Below are 18691 nucleotides of genomic sequence, written 5' to 3' on the forward strand. Positions count from 1 at the left end.
ACGGATTCGTGTGAAGTGCTGCAAGGGTGGTTTGCAGCTGTTCAGGAAGAATCCGCAGGACTTTAAACGTCGTTTTGTCACTGTGGATGAAACATGGATACATTAGTATACTCCTGAGACCAAACAACAATTTAAACAATGGGTTACCAAGGGAGAATCTGCACTAAAAAAGGCGAAGACCATTCCTTTGGCCGGAAAGGTTTTGGCAACTGTCTTTTGGGATTCGCAGGGGGTAATCCTCATTTACTATCTGGAAAAGGATAAGAATATTACAAGTGCATATTATTCATTCTCCCCTCACCTTGTGTGTGGCTTGCTTCTAGGAAGGTTTCTGGAGGTATGTGGCACAAGATGTCTGCACGCTAGTCACAGGTCAAACAATTTCCATGAATTACTAGTTGAGGATTTGTGAGGATGGAGCTGATGCCCAATAGCATCCAGATGTGTTCAGATCATGTGAATTTAGTGGCCGAGAGATCAGGTGAATTTCCCCATAGCATATCCCCATCATCCTGCATTCACTGTGCCGTATATGTTTTGAGCAGCTGTTTCCATGGGTGATGGCATATTCAGACATGAACATCAAGCTAGTGTAGGAAGAAACAGGATTCACACAATGAGACAACATTTTTCCATGATCCACACTCTAGTCTCAATAGTACCATGCAGATGTCGGGTCAACATGGGAACACATAGGTATCACCTGGTATGGAGCCCCATGTTCAACAAAGTGCCTTGAACAGTGTGCTCCAAAACACTTGTGCCTAGACCAGCATTCTACTGTGTCATCAGATGTGCTGCAGATTACCGTCTACAGAGTAAGCAAGTCTCCAACATCCATATTCCAACAAATTGTCATCTAGTCATGGTTTCACCGAACTTCAACCACTTTCAGTAGATGCTCATGAAAGTAGCTTGCAGACAACCAACCAGCTTCACCATTTTCTTATATGGTCATTTACAGCTTCCAGGCCAGAGCAATTTGCACTTTGTGAGAGTCACTTATCTCAAAAGATTTCCACATTCCCTCCCTGCGGGTTCAGGGGTTAGAATAGGCCCATGGTATTCCTGCCTGTCGTAAGAGGCGGCTAAAAGGAGTCTCAAACTTTTCGGCCTTATGTGATGGTCCCCTCTTGGGTTTGACCTCCAATTTTTCCAAATTTCCGTTGTTAGTGTGTGCCATTTGGGGAAGGTCGCCTTATGTGGTGTTTTTCTATTGGTCCATCATGCACAGCCATCTTGCATGCTACCTATTGTCGTGTGGCGGGATTTACACCCCACGTCTTCTGGGTTGCCTCTTTCTCATCTTGTGCGCAATCCCCTTCTTAGTGCCCACGACAACTGTGGACCCTTTAAACACCTAAAATCCAGCACGGTAGCCAGTCCGTTGTGGTGGGGTCGTCATGTACCCTCTTGGTGGTAGCCCCCTGACCACGCAGGGATCGCACTACAGATGCCAGAGCTGTTTCCTCCCCATGCATGCCAAGGAGTATCTGCCCATCTTGTCTGGGGCATGGGGACTCCGGGCAACGGGATATCGGCCAGGTACCCGTTGCTTTGGCTGGGTGGCGCCCTTGGGGAGAGCCCTCGTTCGGAGTAGGTGGCATCTGGGCGGATGTGGCACAATGAAGCGCAATAAATCACACAAAGCTGGTGGTCGCACGGCCACCAGCGTCTCTAAGCGAGGCAGAGTTGACTTTGATGCTGCGCAATATGACACTCAGTTGTTCCCCTCGTTGGCTGCGCAGTGGGAGGGACGCAGATCTAGTGCCAAGCCGGAGCCTTATGTACCACAATACCTTGTCTGCAGCAGGACTGATGGTGACTCCTTTTTTACGACAAAGCCTCTGTTTTTTGTGGAACACCTGGAGGATAAGTTTGGGGAAGTGGCGGGGTTGTTTAAAATGAGGAATGGGTCCATCCTCCTCAAGACGTCCTCCCCAGCCCAGTCACAGGCGTTGCTCTTGTGTGATAAGCTGGGAGATATCCCTGTTATTGTCACTCCCCACAGTAGCTTAAATATGGTCCAGGGGATTATTTACCATAGTGACCTATTGTTACAATCCGACGATGAGCTGAGAGCCGACTTGGAACGACGTGGTGTGCATTTTGTCCGTCGTGTACATAGAGGATCCAAGACTAACAGGGTGGCCACTGGTGCCTTTATCTTGGCCTTCGAGGGTGCTGTATTGCCCGAGAAGGTCAAGGTAATGGTTTACCGTTGTGACGTCAAGCCATACGTCCCTCCCCCGATGCGGTGCTTCCAGTGCTGGAAGTTTGGGCATATGTCCTCCCGTTGCCCATCCAGCGTCACATGTCGAGATTGCGGACGCCCCTCTCTCCCAATTCTCCATGTGCACCTCTGCCTGTTTGTGTCAACTGTGGGGAACACCACTCTCCATGCTCGCCGAACTGCCTCGTTCTTCATAAGGAGCGGAAGATAATGGAATTTAAGACCCTGGACCGGCTTACTTATCGCGAGGCAAAACTGAAATTCGAAAGGTTGTATCCTGTCCCACTTCGAACATCTTATGCTGCAGCCACGTTATCGTCGCACTCGCGGGCGGCGGTTGTAGCCTCATCTGTGCCGCCTTCAGTGGGTCCTCAGGGCCGTGCATCTCTGTCTGCCCCCCTAGTGTCTGGGGGCAAGCCTTCCTCTGTTGCCCCCTTAGCAGTTGGGGGCAAACCCCCTTCTGTCACTCCCCCCGTGCATACTTTGGGAGTGACATCTGTTCAAAAACCGGCGGGCTCAATCCCTCCCCCTCCTTCTCCGCCGGGGTTGCCTCTGCTGGTTCCTCTCTCGCGGAAGGGGTCCCTTGGGGCCCTCCCTTCCTCCGTTTCTTCTCATACCCAGCCGGATGTCAGCCAGTGGCTGAAGGTTCTGCCACCTGCTGGTCGTAGGGCTTCTGCGTCATCATCAGCCTCCGACGCTGCTTCAGAGAAACTCTCCCAGCCCTCTAACCCAAAGGACAGACGCGAGAAGAAGGAACGGAACGTGTCCAAGAAGAAGGACGTTCCGGCGGTTTCAGTACCGCCTGCTGTACATGGTTCTGGCTCTTGGGATGAGATGGAGATCCTCGCCTCTGCCGCGGATCTCACCCTCACGGAACCCTCGGGGGCATTTCCTATGGACGCAGCTGACTCTCGCCCGGTGGTGGCCGTTGGCTCTGAGGTGCCGTCTGCCTCTTAGTCGCCTTCACACCCTCCCAGTACCTTCCTGCTTTCATTCTCCAGTGGAATTGCGGTGGTTATTTCCGCCACCTGCCTGAGCTCCTGATGCTTCTGAGTGTTTCCCCTGTTCTCTGCATTGCTCTTCAGGAAACTTGGTTTCCAGCAATGCGGAGCCCCGCCCTTCGCGGTTATCGGGGATACTATAAGAACCGCGCTGCCTGTCAATGAGCATCAGGTGGAGTTTGCCTCTTTGTTCACCACTCTGTCTGTAGCTCGCCAGTACCCCTTCTGACGCCTTTAGAGGCAGTCGCTGTCAGGATAGAGCTCTCGCCGGCTATTACTGTTTGCTCTGTTTACATTCCTTCAGATGGTGAGCTCCCCCGACATGTCTTGGCTGCGCTGCTGGCTCAACTCCCACCACCATTGCTGCTTCTGGGCGATTTCAATGCCCACAACCCTCTATGGGGTGGGACTGTCTCCGATGACCGCGGTCGTGCCGTGGAGCATGTGTTGGCTCGGCTCAACCTTAGCCTCTTGAACACCGGTGCTTCCACGCATTTCAGTGTGGCCCATGGCTCGTTCTCGGCCATCAATCTCTCTCTTTGCAGCCCCGGACTTGTCCCATCCCTCCACTGGAGAGTGTATCCTGACCTGTGTGGTAGTGATCATTTTCCCATCTATTTGTCACTGCCCCAGTGTCATTCCTCTGGGCGCCTGCCCCGCTCTCAACAGGGCTGACTGGCCGGCTTTTACTTCCGCTGCCACCATTGCTTCTCCCCCACAGGGTGACATTGACGAGGTGGTCCGTGTCTTGACGATGTCAATTATTTGTGCGGCCGAGGCTGCCATCCCCCGAACTTCTGGACTCACTCGGAGGAAGGCTGTCCCCTGGTGGTCGCCGGAGATTGCTGAGCCTATTCGCGACCGTAGGCGGGCTCTCCAGCGTAATAGGCGGCACCCGTCTCTGGAGACCCTCATCGCCTTTAAGAGGCTCTGTGCCTTGACACGTCGTCTTATTGCACGGCGTAAGCCTTGGGCTCCCGTGTCTCCCCCTCACTCGTGTGGTCCTGCATCCGGTGGATTTATGGATACCAAACTACTATGGGTGTCCCTGGAATCTCCCTGGACGGTGCTGTCTGCACGGACGCTGCCGTCATTGCTGACCACCTTGCCGCGCACTTTGCTACGAGCTCTGCGACTGCAGCTTACTCCCCCCCCCACCTTTCCCTCTCTAAAGGAGCGCGCCGATCGGACGCCGTTATCATTCCGCACGCGTCGTTCTGAAAAATACAATGCTCCTTTCAGTGAGAGGGAATTCCTCGCTGCCCTCGCCGATTGCCCTGGTACAGCACCAGGACCGGACTGCATCCACGCGCAGATGCTGAAGCATCTCTCCAGGGACTGCCAGAGACACATCCTCACCATCTTTTACCGCATTTGGAGCGAGGGCGTGTTCCCGTCGCAATGGCGAGAGGGTGTTATTGTCCCCATCTTGAAGCCCGGTGCGGACCCTCTGGCCGTGGACAGCTATCGTCCCATTACCCTCACCAATGTTTTGTGAAAATTGCTCGAATGTATGGTGGGGCGGCGTTTGTGTTGGGTCCTTGAGTCGTGCGGTCTCCTCGCTCCATCCCAGGGTGGCTTCCGTCAGGGCCGGTCTGCTGCGGACAATTTGGTGCGGCTGGAATCTGCTATCCGTACGGCCTTTGCCCGCCGTCAGGATCATGTTGCTGTATTTTTTGATCTGCGGAAGGCATATGACACAACATGGAGGCATCACATCCTTGCTTCGTTGCATGAGTGGGGTCTTCGTGGTCAGCTCCCAGATTTTCTTCAAAACTTTTTATTGCGCTGCTCTTTCCGGGTGCAAGTTGGGTCCGCCTCTAGTTCGTCTTATATACAGGAAAATGGGGTCCCACAGGGCTCGGTGTTGAGCGTTTCCTTATTTCTTGTGGCCATTAATGGTCTGGCTGCAACCGTGGGGTCGGCGATGTCTCCTTCTTTGTATGCCGACGACTTCTGCATCTCATTTAGCTCAACGACTACGGGAGTCGCCGAACGCAGGCTGCAAGTAGCCGTTCGCAAGGCAGCATCATGGGCTCTGACTCGTGGTTTTCAGTTCCCTGCAGCCAAGACTCGAGTTATGCACTTCTGCAGGCGTCGGACGGTCCACCCTCATCCTGAACTTTACCTCGACGGTCACCTACTTGAAGTGGTGAACACTAGCCGCTTCTTAGGACTCGTCTTTGATGCCCGGCTCACATGGGTTCCTCATATTACTCAGCTGAAGCAAAAGTGCTGGCGGCACCTCAACGCCCTCCGCTGCCTGAGCCACGCGTCTTGGGGTGCAGATCGCTGCACGCTGTTGCGATTGTACAGAGCCCTTGTGCAGTCCAGGCTTGATTATGGGAGCCTGGCCTATGGGTCTGCATCACCCTCAGTGTTGACGTTGTTGGACCCCATACATCACTGTGGGGTTCGGCTTGCAACTGGCACTCCATACGAGCCCCGTCGATAGTCTACTGGTGGAGGCCGGGGTTCCCCCGCTGCGGATTCGCCGCCACCGACTGCTCACCGACTATGCTGTCCACGTGCATTGCTCGCCGGGCCATTCCAGTCATCGCCTGCTTTTCCCTGCCATGGTCCTCCCTCTGCCTGAACGGCAACCTAGGTCTGGGCTTTCCATTGCTGTCTGCGTCCAGTCCCTGCTGTCGGAACTGGGGTCATTCCCTCTTCTGCCTCCCTTCCGGGTCCGTGCACCCACGCGTCCCTGGTGTATGCCCCGGCCAACCGTCCTCCTGGACTTGGCACGGGAACCCAAGGACTCGGTTCCGCCTGTGGCCCTCCGTCGCCGTTTTCTTGCGCTCCTCGCCTCATTTTCAGGCTGCTGTAAGCCTGTCTACACTGATGGTTCCCTGGTAGATAGTCGTACTGCCTACGCTTTTGCTCACACTACCCATGTTGAACAGCACTTCTTGCCGGCTGGCTGCAGTGTTTATACTGCAGAGCTGGTGGCCATATTGCGCACTCTTGAGCATATGCGTTCCTGCTCAGGCATGTCCATCGTCATCTGCAGTGACTCCCTGAGCAGCCTCCAGGCTATCGACTGCTGCTATACCTCTTCTCCTCTGATATCCTTTATTCAGGAGTCTGTTTTTGCCATTACCCACTCTGGTTGTTCGGTGGTCTTTGTTTGGATGCCAGGTCATGTTGGCATCCCAGGGGACGAACGTGTCGACAGGCTGGCCAAAGGGGCGATCGACACCCCCGCTTTGGAGATCGGCCTCCCAGCTCGTGATCTGCAGCTGGCGTTGTGCCGTAAGGTGCTTGGGATGTGGCATGACGAGTGGCGTAGCCTGACTTCGCCAAATAAACTGTGGGCTGTTAAGAAGACGACCAATGTGTGGCGGTCCTCCCTGCGGGCTTCTCGCAGGGACTCTGTCATCCTGTGTCAGCTCCGCATTGGCCATACCTCCCTGACGCACGGACATCTTTTGCGTCAGGAGGATCCCCCCCTGTGTCAGTGTGGTTCCCGGTTGATGGTCGCCCACATTTTGTTGGAGTGTCCCCAACTGCGCACCCTCCGGCAGTCTTTTAATCTCCCGGGCACATTGCCTTTGGTTTTATGCGACGATGCCTCCATGGCTGACGACATTTTAAATTTTATCCATGGTAGTTCTTTTTATGGTTCCATTTAGGGAGGTCCTGCACCTTTCCCTTTCTGTGTCTCTTGTCCTCGAGTCTCTCATAATTGGTTGCAGATTTTAGTGTGTATTCAGATGGTTGACTCTTTCCCTTTTTTGTTCTCATGGTCAGTCAACCAGTCTCCGGCCCTCTCCTTTTCTTCCGTTTCTTTCTGTCCGGTGTTATTCTTGTCTCTAGTGTTCACTGCCACATTTGTGTTCTTTCAGTGACGGGGGGGGGGGGGGGGGGGGGGTCGTCTCCTCCCCCTTGGGGTTTTACCTGCTCCATAAATTTTTGTCTCGCCTGTTTTTGGAATGGGGGACTGATGACCTTAGCTGTTTAGTTCCCTCTTAAACATCCCAACAACCACCACCATTTCCACATTCCCTTAGTGTCAGTAGAATGACACCCTATTTTTGTGATGCTCACTCACTGACCCTTCGTGGGTTCCACGCTTTGTCAGAACCAGGTGCCCTGTGAGGGCTTTTGGTGGTGTCTGCATGTTGGTCTGTATGTGTATTGTTGTTTATGGATTCCACTTCCTACCACATTAGAAATTGTTGCTATTTGGGTCCACTTGGACCTTTCCATCACAGTTTACAGTCTGTCTCCTTCCTGACACACCATGTACATATGCTGCCGTAACTGTCCTCCTTCAGCAATGTCCCCCTCCCTTCCTCTCCCTTGGGGATTTTATTGTCCATCACACTTTGTGGGGCAGTGCTTCTTCATCTAGTCGGTAGTTCCTCATTGAACAATTGCTTGTGCACCATGACTTGTGCCTTCTTAATGATGGTTCCCCAACTCATTTTAGTGCTGCACATGGCACTTTCTCTTCCATTGATTTTCGCTCTCTTCCCCTCCCCTTCTGCTTCTCTTACACTGGTTGCCACTTGATGACCTCTTGTGATAGTGTCCACTTCCCGTTAGTTCACTTGTTCTGTTCCCACCTCCTGATGACTAGGTTTCCTTGCTGGGCTTTCTGTCTTGCTTGATTGTCCTCTGTTACCTCTCATGTCTTGTTTCCACCTTACTTATCAGGTCTTATTGACAAAGTCATCCATGATCATCCAATAAGATAATCTACACTGCCAGCATTGCTGTTCCCCACTTGACAGGCCCTGTCGGCCAGTTCTGTGTTGGAGTATGGCTATTGCCACTGCTATCTGTGATCATCTTGCAACATCCTAAGTGCCACCTGCCTTCCGCCGGTCTTGTTACCTTTAAACATCTTCATGCCAAAGGCCATTGCTTAATCAAAAAGATCAAACATGTGTGTTGGGAATACTTTGTCTCTTTTGTAGGTTCTTCTGTCTCTTTGTCACGGGTGTGGGTTACACTCTGTGCTCCCAAGGTTGTCAGTGTCTTGTTGCATTCTGGGCCTTGCCCTTCCAAATGGCCTTTGTACAGATCCATCAGTTCTTGCGGATCACCTCGTGACCCATTTTGTGACTGCATTGGCGGCAGCCTCCTGTCCAGCTTCCTCCCTCCACTGGAAACAGTAGGCTGAAGCTTCCTGCTTATGTTCAACCCTTGTCAGTCAGAATCCTACAATGAACCTTTTGCCAAATGGGAGCTTCTTCTGGTCCTCACTACTTCTCACGATTCAGCTCCTGCTCGTGACTCCATCCTTAACCGACTACTTAAACTCCTCAGTCCTCCACAGTGACAATATCTCCTCCAGGTGTTTAACAATATTGGACTCCAAGTAATTTTCCTTACTCAGTGAAGAGTCAGTATTGTGGTTCCTGACCTTAAGTGTGGCAAGAATCTGTTGTTCCTTGATAGTTATTGGCCAATCTGCCTGACCAACATCCCCTGCAAGTTACTAGAGTGGATGATGGCTCATCGGCTCAGTTGGGTCTTTGACTATTGGGGTCTTTTTTCTCCTTACCAGTGTCGTAGGAGGGATGGTCTCTGATCGATCATCTGCTTCAATTGGTACCTGCAGTTTGGCAGACCTTGTCTCAGTGCCGCCATCTTGTGGCAGTTTTCTTTTATCTTCATAAATCCTACAATACCGCTTGGCACCATCACATCTCTCTTTTACGCTCCATGACTCAGGTCTTCGGGGCCACCTCCCAAATTTTGTTTGACATCTCCTGTCCCACTGGTTGTTCAGAGTCTGGGTTGGCACTGTTCTCATGCCCTGTATGTGGATGATTTCTGTATTTGGGGTATCTGCCACTTGGTGGCCTCTTTGGAATGACAGCTCCAGGGTGCTATCTGGCACGCTTCCCCGTAGACACTCTCGCACAATTTTCGGTTCTCTCCCCTTAACTCAAGCGTGGAGAATTTCTGTCACTGTACCATGGTTCATTCTGATCTGGAGCTCCACCTTGATACACACAACCTGACTGTGGCCCCCATTTACATTTCTTGGGTCTTCTTTTTGAATTTGGTTTCCCCATATCCATTATCTGAAGGTTGGCTGTCTTTTCAAATGCAATGCCTTTGCTTCCATGCCCACACCTCTTGGGGTGCAGATCATTTGATTCTTCTCCGCCTATACCTGTCGTCTCTGGACTGTGTTTTTCAAGTTTATGGATCAGCTTTCGCTTCCATGCTGCTCCTCTTGGACCCAACTCATGATCATGGTATGTGTTTAGCCACTGGTGCCGTTTGCACTAGCCCTGTTGATAGTCTTCTGGTTGATGCTCGGATCTTTCCCCTTTCAGTGCAGCAGTCCCAGAACCTGGTTTCCTGTGCCATCACTATCCGCTCTTCCCCTGCTTACCTGTCTTATTTCATTCTTTTTGTGGCTATCGCCTGCCTGCTGCCAACTCTCACGTGGGTTTACCTGTTGGGATCCACCTCAGTTCTCTCCACCATGACTTCCATCTCCTCTCCTTATCCTCTTCCCCATGTTCTTCCCTGACCAACCCTCCTTAGGTAGTTCCTCGACCACAGATTCGGATGGATCTCTTCTGGGTACCAAAAGTGTCCATTGTTCCAATGGTGTTTGTTCTGAATGCTCTTATGGGAGTTTCAGGATGCCATCATTTTTTACCCTAATGGCTCTAAATCCAAGTTGGATATCTCTCCACGTCTTCTGTTGGCACAGAACACCATCTCTTGCCTGCCACGTGTGCGGTATTTACTGAGGAACTGATGGCCATCCTTTGGGCCCTCCATTTTATTAAAGGTCGTCTCTTACCTGAGATTTGTTATGTATGGGCTCAGTGAGTGGGGCTCAGGCTATCACTCGGTGTTTTTTTTTCCCACCACACCTTGGTATCTGACATCCAAGACCTTCTCTCTGGTCTAGCTGATGCAGCTTGTTTGGTTGATTTCCTTTGGGTTCCTGGACATGTAGGCATACCGGCTAATGCACTTGATGATCATCTGGTTGGGGGAGGGGAGGGGGAGGGAGGGGGAGTAGCTACCCTTCGTTCTCCGTGACCACTCTGGGGGCGGATTTGTAACTTTTTGCTCAATCATGTGCTGACTCTGGAGAGGCTGTCCTTCTGTCTAATAAACTTCTTGCTGTCAACAGGACTCCCAGCATGTGGTGTTCTTCCCTCTGCTGCTTCTGGAGGGAGATGGCAGATCTTCATATTGGCCATACTATGTTGACCTATGCTTTTTTACTCCACAGTTGGCCCCACCCTTCCCCTCCTCCTTTGTAGTTACAGGGATCCGGTCACGGTGAACCAAATTTTGCTGGATTGCTCCCTTCCTTGTCGCAGGTGTTAGGGAATGTCCATGACATGGTTACGTCTGTCCTTGGGTTCTTTGTGAAAGTGGGTTGTACTGTCAGGTATGTGTTGCTTGGTTAGTGTAGGTGTTGGTTAAGAAGGCCTTGACATTGCCTCCACACTGACCAGGTTCTCCCCCCTTCCTCCTACCTTTTTGTCTGATCCATTGTGATATTTTGTTTGCTTTTTTCTTGTGTCTTCTTCCCATGGTGTTGTCCCCTTTGTATCATGATAATGGTATTATGTGGATGTCGGGACAGGTCAGTGACAGTGTTGGTGTCCCACTTTGCGTGGTGTTTCTGGGGCACACCTGCTGTCCTCGTTCCCACCCACCCTCTCTTGTCTGTCCTCTTCCTGCTGTGCTGACTTCCCTTTTCCCTCTTTGTTTGTGCATTACTTCTTCCCTTCACTGGATTGTGCTGTTTGTGTTGTTCCTCCCTTGATTTCTGCCATCCTCAATCGTGGGGCCAATGACCTCACTGTTTGGTTCCCTCCCCCAAATCAACTAATCATCGTATACAAAGTGCATCACTTAAATCTTTCACCGCAAACATTGCAGAAATGGAAAGTGCTATTGATGTGCGGTTTTCACAGAATGGATTGGTAATCAGCGACTTGTATTGTTAGCCAACCAACAGATTGTAATGATACTTAGAAAGAGTATTTTTTGTATAAACAAACATTTTTTTTTAAAAAAAAGTGGAACAAACTAAAAATAGTGTAAATTAGAAAGTAAGAGGTGTTTTTTCCATGATAGTGCTGATTGTTTACAATTTAATATTTTGAAAAGTTGCCACACCAACACTTTTACAATCGGACCCACATTACTATTATCAGAGTGAAACAAATGAGGAAGAAAAGCACTTCTGACAGTGCATCTGTGCTGTAACTCATAATTCATATACAAGTATTCCTCAAGCATTTTCTGTTTATTTACATGTTGTAATTTGGTGCTGAATGCTTCTGTATTAATAAATTTCTACCAAGAGATATTAAAATGAGCATTTCCCAAAATTTCTGTGTGATGTCTTTCAGACATTCGTCTTATGTAGACTTGAATTTTGTTTTTCAGTTGTCTGGGTATGTCCATATTTCATGGAACCATACATACTTGATGTCTGTCCAAAGTTGCGCATGTTGGACTACAAAGTTTATTATGAGAACCACCCTCTGTTCTCTCAAGGTAATCTTAGGTACATAATTAGTTGCATGTATTATACGTACTACTGGCTATTAAAACTACAACACCAGAAAGAATTCCAAATAACAATATTTTACTTATTGTGCTTATAAAGTATAGTAGGAAGGATTCATGACTGAATGTGGAGGTTATATATGAGTTTACAGTCTTTGACATTTAGAACACAGAGCTGCTGTCTCTGACAGCACCAATGGTTATAAGACATCAGGACTTTGAGTCAGAGTGAGCTTGTATGACACGTACAAGTAAATCGTTCCATTCTTCTTCATCTCCGAGCTAGAGTTCATCAACCATAGTGTCTGTCAGATGGTGGTGAACCGTGACCAAATATTTTCATTGGGTGAGAGATCTGTACATGCTGGCCAAGGCAACGCTCAAACACCTTCTGTATCGAGCTAGGTCAGGACAGCACAAACGACATGCAGTCTTGCATTGTGCTATTGAAAGAGAACGTCTCAGGGATCTCAAAAAATGGGGCTTATACATTTCAGAAATCTAACAGCTGCTGTCCAAATTACTGGCTATTTGTACCAGAGGTGATAGTTTCATGTACCCAGTTGTACCAAATACTATCAATCAAAGTGTTGGGTCCATATGATGATGCAATCCGACCACTGTTTTCTTGGAGCCTCCACAATGGAGCATCCAGTTTAATGCTGTATGCATAATGAAGACTTGCCTGAAAAAATGCTGTGGTGTCATTCTTGTATCCACTGTAGTCATTGGCTGCACCACTGTCAGCATGCCTCTCTGCTACTGCTCAAGGGAAACAGTGGCAGTGGTCACCATGCTGAAAGTTCATGCTGCTTCACGTCATTGCGGCATTAAACTCAGAGTGATAAAAGTCAGTTGCTATAGGTCATGATACTGCTACTGTCGAATTCCAACACATGTCAATAGACACTTCTCCTTCTTACACAAGACATGATATGATCATCTTGGAAGCAGCCAACATTCAGATATGATTTCTGACTGAGAATCTCACCCTTTTTGAATACAGAATGTTTGAGAGACCCTCAAATGAAAACTGAAAACCCACCACAGTGATACCATGGTACAGTTCCATTCAAAATCAGTAACAACACATGTTACGTTATTTAGTCAGATGAACCATTCCTGTTTCATAGAATGTGGTTGTGGCACTCACAAATCCACAAAGCACCCACTCCAGAACTTGCTCATCCATCTGAAACCAACGTCCATGCTCATCTGTCTTAAGGTTTGCCAAATATGTGAAAATTACATTCGGCTGTATGGAGGATGTTGCAGTGTACCAAACAAATCACTTTGTCACATTTGCAGTGAGGGGTTGGGTGTTTTTGTGTAAATAGATGATTCCATCCGACAGCCCAAGGGCTAACAGCAAAGCCAACAGTGGAAGTGTCTCACATCTTCCCAGCCAAAGAAATCCAGAGCTGTTCACACAAATTCCAGTAAGGTCATGATGACTTACTTCTTTGACTCCAGAAGGTCTCTGCTCACGGAGTTCCTCGAGCATGGAACCACAATTAGTGCGCTGTACTATGAAGATGCCTTGAAGAAACTGTGATGTGGCATGAAGTAAAAACACCTATGAATGTTTTCAAATAGAACTCTCTTGTTGCTTGATAGTGCCCACCCTCACACTGCTAATTGGCTACTCTTGAGCAGTTTGGTTGGGAAATGCTGCAACAGCCTCCATACAGCCGGGATCTTTCAATGTGTAATATTCACATCTTAAGCGATCTCAAGAAAGATGTGTGAATGTCGGTTTCAGTCAGACAAAGAAGTGCAAGAGTGGGTGTGGTTGTGGATCCATCAGCAGCTAACCACATTCTGTGAAACAGAAATTCATCATCGTGTCTCCCAGGAGGATAAATGTCTTAACTTGTGTGGTGATTAATTTAAAATGAAATCATTTTATGGTCCCATTGTGGCAAGCATTTGGTTATCATTTGCTTGTTCCTTATAGATAGTGTTACTACCACCCACTTTGTGCAGTTGTGCTGAAATGCTAATCATTTGTGTGTCCAAGCATGCTAATTTGACATTTGTTCCGTGCTGCCTTCATGATGTTAAATTTTAATTGATAACATTGTATTATATGTGGTAACTGTTTTTTTTTATAAGTCTGAAGCAGTTGAGCAGTTGTGAATATTGTATGTGTCATACCTTTCTTTACGAAGTACTTAATCAGTGCTCGAATCTCGATATCCCCCCCCCCCCCCCCCCCCCCCATCTTTGCAAATCACTGCACGGGAACAACAGAGCCACGTCACTGCCACAACTCGCTTTCAAGAGCACTGACGTCGTACATGTTTACAGGCAATAGTCCAATGAATATCACGTGAGCAACTCGTTGCACTAGCGTTGATCTCTCATGGTGATTTTGAGAACTTTTCAAACCACCCTCAGACATTGGAGCAAATGGTAGTGAACACAAGCAAATGAGTATTCAGACAATTCAGCAGCGATCCGTACCATTTGCTTCTATCTGTGAACAAACAATTACATCAGAGAGAAAGACAGACAACACAAGATATGAACAGTTGAACTCTGTATTATTGTTTTTTTGGTGCTAATAGGCAGCATTACAGATATAACACTGTATAGTTGGAGCCAGAGTGCAGAACTTTGATAGTCAGACAGGATTACTTTGTATGGCAAGTGCACTGTTTTTGATAAAGTCATCAAAATGTCATAGGAAAAGAAAAATTAGTTGTCTCAATTTGTACTTAAACATGAAATACTTGGAGGTAACACCCTTAACACTGAATTGCAGCTCCAGCTTTCCTTCTCAATATTTCAAAACTTTGCACATATTTCGGTTTATGCTTTGTGCTAGCTTCTCATTACATTTGAACAGGAAATTTAAAAGCAGTTCACTAATTACTGATGACCAACATAACCTGAAAAAAGGGTAGCGTTAACACACTCGTTATTGGCAGCTGTGGATATTTATGGTACTGTAGAGATTGTTTTCTGTTTCAGTATCTGCTAAATCACAGATAGTGTCTTATGTATGCAGTGTCATGCAATGCACATCAAGAATAAAATATGATCAATTGAATGGAAACATACATAGATGTTTCACAAAGGCTACTTCATAAAATCTGCTTCATAGTTTATTAGAGGGTAGATAGTATTACCCCGAGTAAATTATTTTTGCTTTTCTTCCTATTTCTCTGAACATGACAGTGACACATTGGTTGTGTAATTATAGCTACCGCGAATGTAAGCGATGAGAGTAATCAGGACTTCTGTATATTTTTAATTTTAATCATCCCAATAGATACATTTTTGCACTTGTTTACGTTCAAGGAAATTTGTGGTCCTTGTTCTTTTTAACAAAAAGAAATACAGAGTTTGTGTTAATTCAGTCCATTTCCCAGTGATGTAAGCATCTAATGAATTTATTGACTTTCTCAACCCCCCCCCAATCCCTCCCCACAGTATGACCCCAGTATGACCACTGAGTGCTTCTGCAGTATTCTATCAATCTTACTACTTTTCCTTCAACATTTGTACTCTGGATCTCTTGGATCCCAGAAGCACATATATGTATATTTTTCTGTCAGCAACATTGAACACTCCTCAAACCACTCCATCATTCTTGCAAGTCATATCAGCAACGGGAAGTAGACAGGTTAGCAGATGAAATAATCCTGTACTACTGGCAACGAAGTGGAGTGAATGCATGCTTCCTTCGAAAGTTCCCCAAAGTGCCGAAACCACCAGAACATAAGTAAACACTAGTGAATGAAAGCAAACATGACCAGATGCAGTTCATTTGCACATTAGAGAGAATTCTTGTTTGATGATGCTTGTTTGCTTGTGTCTGCTCTGGTGTAAAACAGATTTTAGGTTAGAAGTCCGCAGTGAGACCAACATGTGCTCCCATTGGATGCCACGTGTTGGTCTCACAGTGGACTTCTAGACTGAGCCACACACAACTGATTTCATCAAAGTGTACGGGCATGTAGATGGCATTGATGCAACATCGAAACTAGTAGCGAAGTAAATATAAAATGTTAAGTACAGTTGGAGGAATTTCATTTTTAATAAAAATTATACCAGCTGTGTCACAACTTCATCCTGTTTAAATATGGATGTATGAAGGTGCTAAATAATAATTGTGAAGCCCACCAGTTGTGAACGTAGCACCAATGCCGCGAGTCCTCAGTTATAATTGCAAACTCGTGTACTCACCCTACTTCCTGTGCCATTATAGTCCACTTGTGTGCAACAGCAGACTCAAGTAGTGAGTGTTCAGTTAAAAGGGTACAAGTGGAGACTGTCGAGACAAGTGTCCAAGCAAACAGAGCTAGCTTTTTCAGACACTGGACTTGCATTCAGGAGGACGACGGTTCAATCCCGTGTCCAGCCATCCTGATTTAGGTTTTCCATGATTTCCCTAAATCGCTCCAGGCAAATGCCGGGATTGTTCCTTTCAAAGGGCACGGCCGACTTCCTTCCCCGTCCTTCCCTAATCCTATGAGACCGATGACCTCACTGTCTGGTCTCCTTCCCCAAAAAACAACCAACCAACCAACCAGCTTTTTCAGAGATGTAATAGAAGCCCCAAAAAACAACCAACCAACCAACCAGCTTTTTCAGAGATGTAATAGAAGCCTCCAGTGGGCCAAGTATAGATGCATTGTTTGTGATCTTTAAAATGAAGTCCTCAGAAGGACAGATGAAAATTAGATGGGGCCAAGATGGGACTGTTTGGAGGATGACTGATGACAGTGAATCCAAGACATTGGACTGTTGCAGATGGTGCAGCACTCATGTGTGATTTGGTATTGTCACGCTGAAGGAGATGAAGCTCCATGTGTGGACAAACTCTTCAAATTTGAAATAGAATTATAGCACATGATTTTCCGTGTACCAACATAGTTCTGTTACACATGACTTTTGTAACGCCGACTGGAACGGTTGCAGGGTAGTAGTGACGGAAACGCGGCGGGACCCGTGGAGTGGCCCGCGAACAACAACACAACGGGAAAGGATGTACACGGCCAACGGAGGATGTTACGACACAACAAGAACAGGCAACAGAGTTACGAACCAAACAAGACAATCACGTCCACTGGAATAGAAACATGAAAGTCAATATGCTGTCTGAGGCGATATGTCCTGAGACGCATGTGATGTTAGACTGCTGGCTGAGCGTGAGGCAGGTGCTTAAGTATGCTGTCGGGGGCACAGCTATTGGCCGCTGGGACCACGTGTTCTGCGGTGGCGCCCTCACACTAAAAGCGGGCCAGGAGGTTTGTACCGCCACAGCTTACGGCGTGATGGTGCAGAGACCTCTATGGGTCTTCGACGTCCATGACGTCTGGCATGGATTCAAAATTCCGTGGTGCGCGGTACCAGGATGACCATGGTACACGCTACAATTCGAAGCTTTGTAGTGGCAGACGGCTGCAAATACATAGACATGAAGAATAAAGGTGAAGAACATTAGCAACACTTGTTTTATTTAAAATGCTGTAAGAGTTTCCACATAAAAAATTCAGAGGCATTACTTTTCAGTACACGATTGTATCAGCTTCTTTTTAAGCATGTTTTAAGCATGCATCAACCACAATGATAACCATATTAGGTGTACTTCACAATAAGAAACATCCCATGTGAGGGCAACTTAAGCAAAGACTTTACCGATAGTGGCCTTGCTTTAAGTGTGATTTCCTATAGGGAAAGTGAAGTATAAGTTATAGTATGTAGCAGTGTACACAATCAGTGACAAAAATCTTCCTTTCAAAGAAAAAGTGTTAGAGGAGTGTTAATTTAAACATATATATATTTAACAGCTTATTTTGTTTGTATCTAACCATAAAATAAATTTAATGGTGGAAAATCCAGAATGGAATGTAACAGTATGGTGAAAAGGGTAGTTGCTACTTATCATACGTCGGAGATGCTGAATCACAGAGAGGCACAACAAAAAGACTGTCAGTAAGTTAGCTTTTGGCCAGTTAGGTCTTTGTCGAAAATAGACAACCCCCCCCCCCCCCCCCCCCACACACACACACACATACACGACCACAGTCTGGCAGCTGGAGCCAGACTGTGAGCAGCAGGGGTTAGTGGAAAAGGAGATAAGTAAAAAGACTGTGTGTGTTGGTGGAATAGAGGACTCGGTAGTGCTGGAATAGGAACAGGGAAGAGACTTGACAGGTAAGGACAATAGTTAACAGAGGTTGAGTCTAGGAGTGATACGGGAATGTAGGATATGTTGCAGGAAGAGATCCCACCTGGCAATTCAGAAAATCTGGTGTTAGTGGGAAGGATTAATGTGGCACAGGCTGTGAAGCAGTCATTGAAATAAAGACTGTCGTGTTAGGGCAGTGTGCTCAGCAACAGGATAGTCCAGCTGTTTCTTGGTCACAGTTTGTCAGAGGCAGTTTATTTGGACAGACAGCTTGTTGATTGCCATGTCCACTTAGAATGTAGCACAGTAGTTGCAGCTTAGCTTGTAGATCACATGACTGGTTTTGCAAGTAGCCCTGCCTTTGTTGGGCTAGGTGATGTTTGTGACTGGACTGGAGTAGGTGGTGGTGGTGGTGGTGGTGGTGGTGGTGGTGGTGGTGGTGGTGGTCGGAGGATGTATGTGACAAGTGGGAAAAGATCATTGGTAGTACATTTCTCATTTCAGGGCACTACAAGAGGTAGCTGAAACCCTGACGGAGAATGTAATTCAGTTGCTCTGGTCCTGAGTGGTACTGAGTCACAAGGTGAATGCTGCTCTGTGGCCAGATGGTGGAACTTTGGGAAGTATTGGGTGACTGGAAAGATAAGACACAGGAGATGGTTTTGTTCAAGATTGGGAGGGTAATTACAATCTGTAAAAGCCTCAGTGAGACCCTTGGTATATTTTGAGAGGGAACGCTCGTCACTACAGATGCAATGGCTGCTGGTGGCTAGGCTTTGTGGAAGGGACTCCATGGTATGA

General features: G+C 47.6%; 1 protein-coding gene across 1 annotated transcript in view; it reads left to right on the forward strand.

Moving 5' to 3' along the window:
• The window catches only part of LOC126354872 (rRNA N6-adenosine-methyltransferase ZCCHC4), an 84230-nt gene that overhangs the window by 49216 nt on the left and 16323 nt on the right, over positions 1–18691 (forward strand). The window contains exon 7 of the mRNA XM_050004880.1: positions 11626–11736. Within this exon, the coding sequence (XP_049860837.1) occupies positions 11626–11736 (111 nt within the window). The remainder of the gene's footprint in view (positions 1–11625; positions 11737–18691) is intronic.

The sequence above is a fragment of the Schistocerca gregaria genome, chromosome 3 (assembly GCF_023897955.1).
Source record: "Schistocerca gregaria isolate iqSchGreg1 chromosome 3, iqSchGreg1.2, whole genome shotgun sequence".
NCBI lineage: Eukaryota > Metazoa > Arthropoda > Insecta > Orthoptera > Acrididae > Schistocerca > Schistocerca gregaria.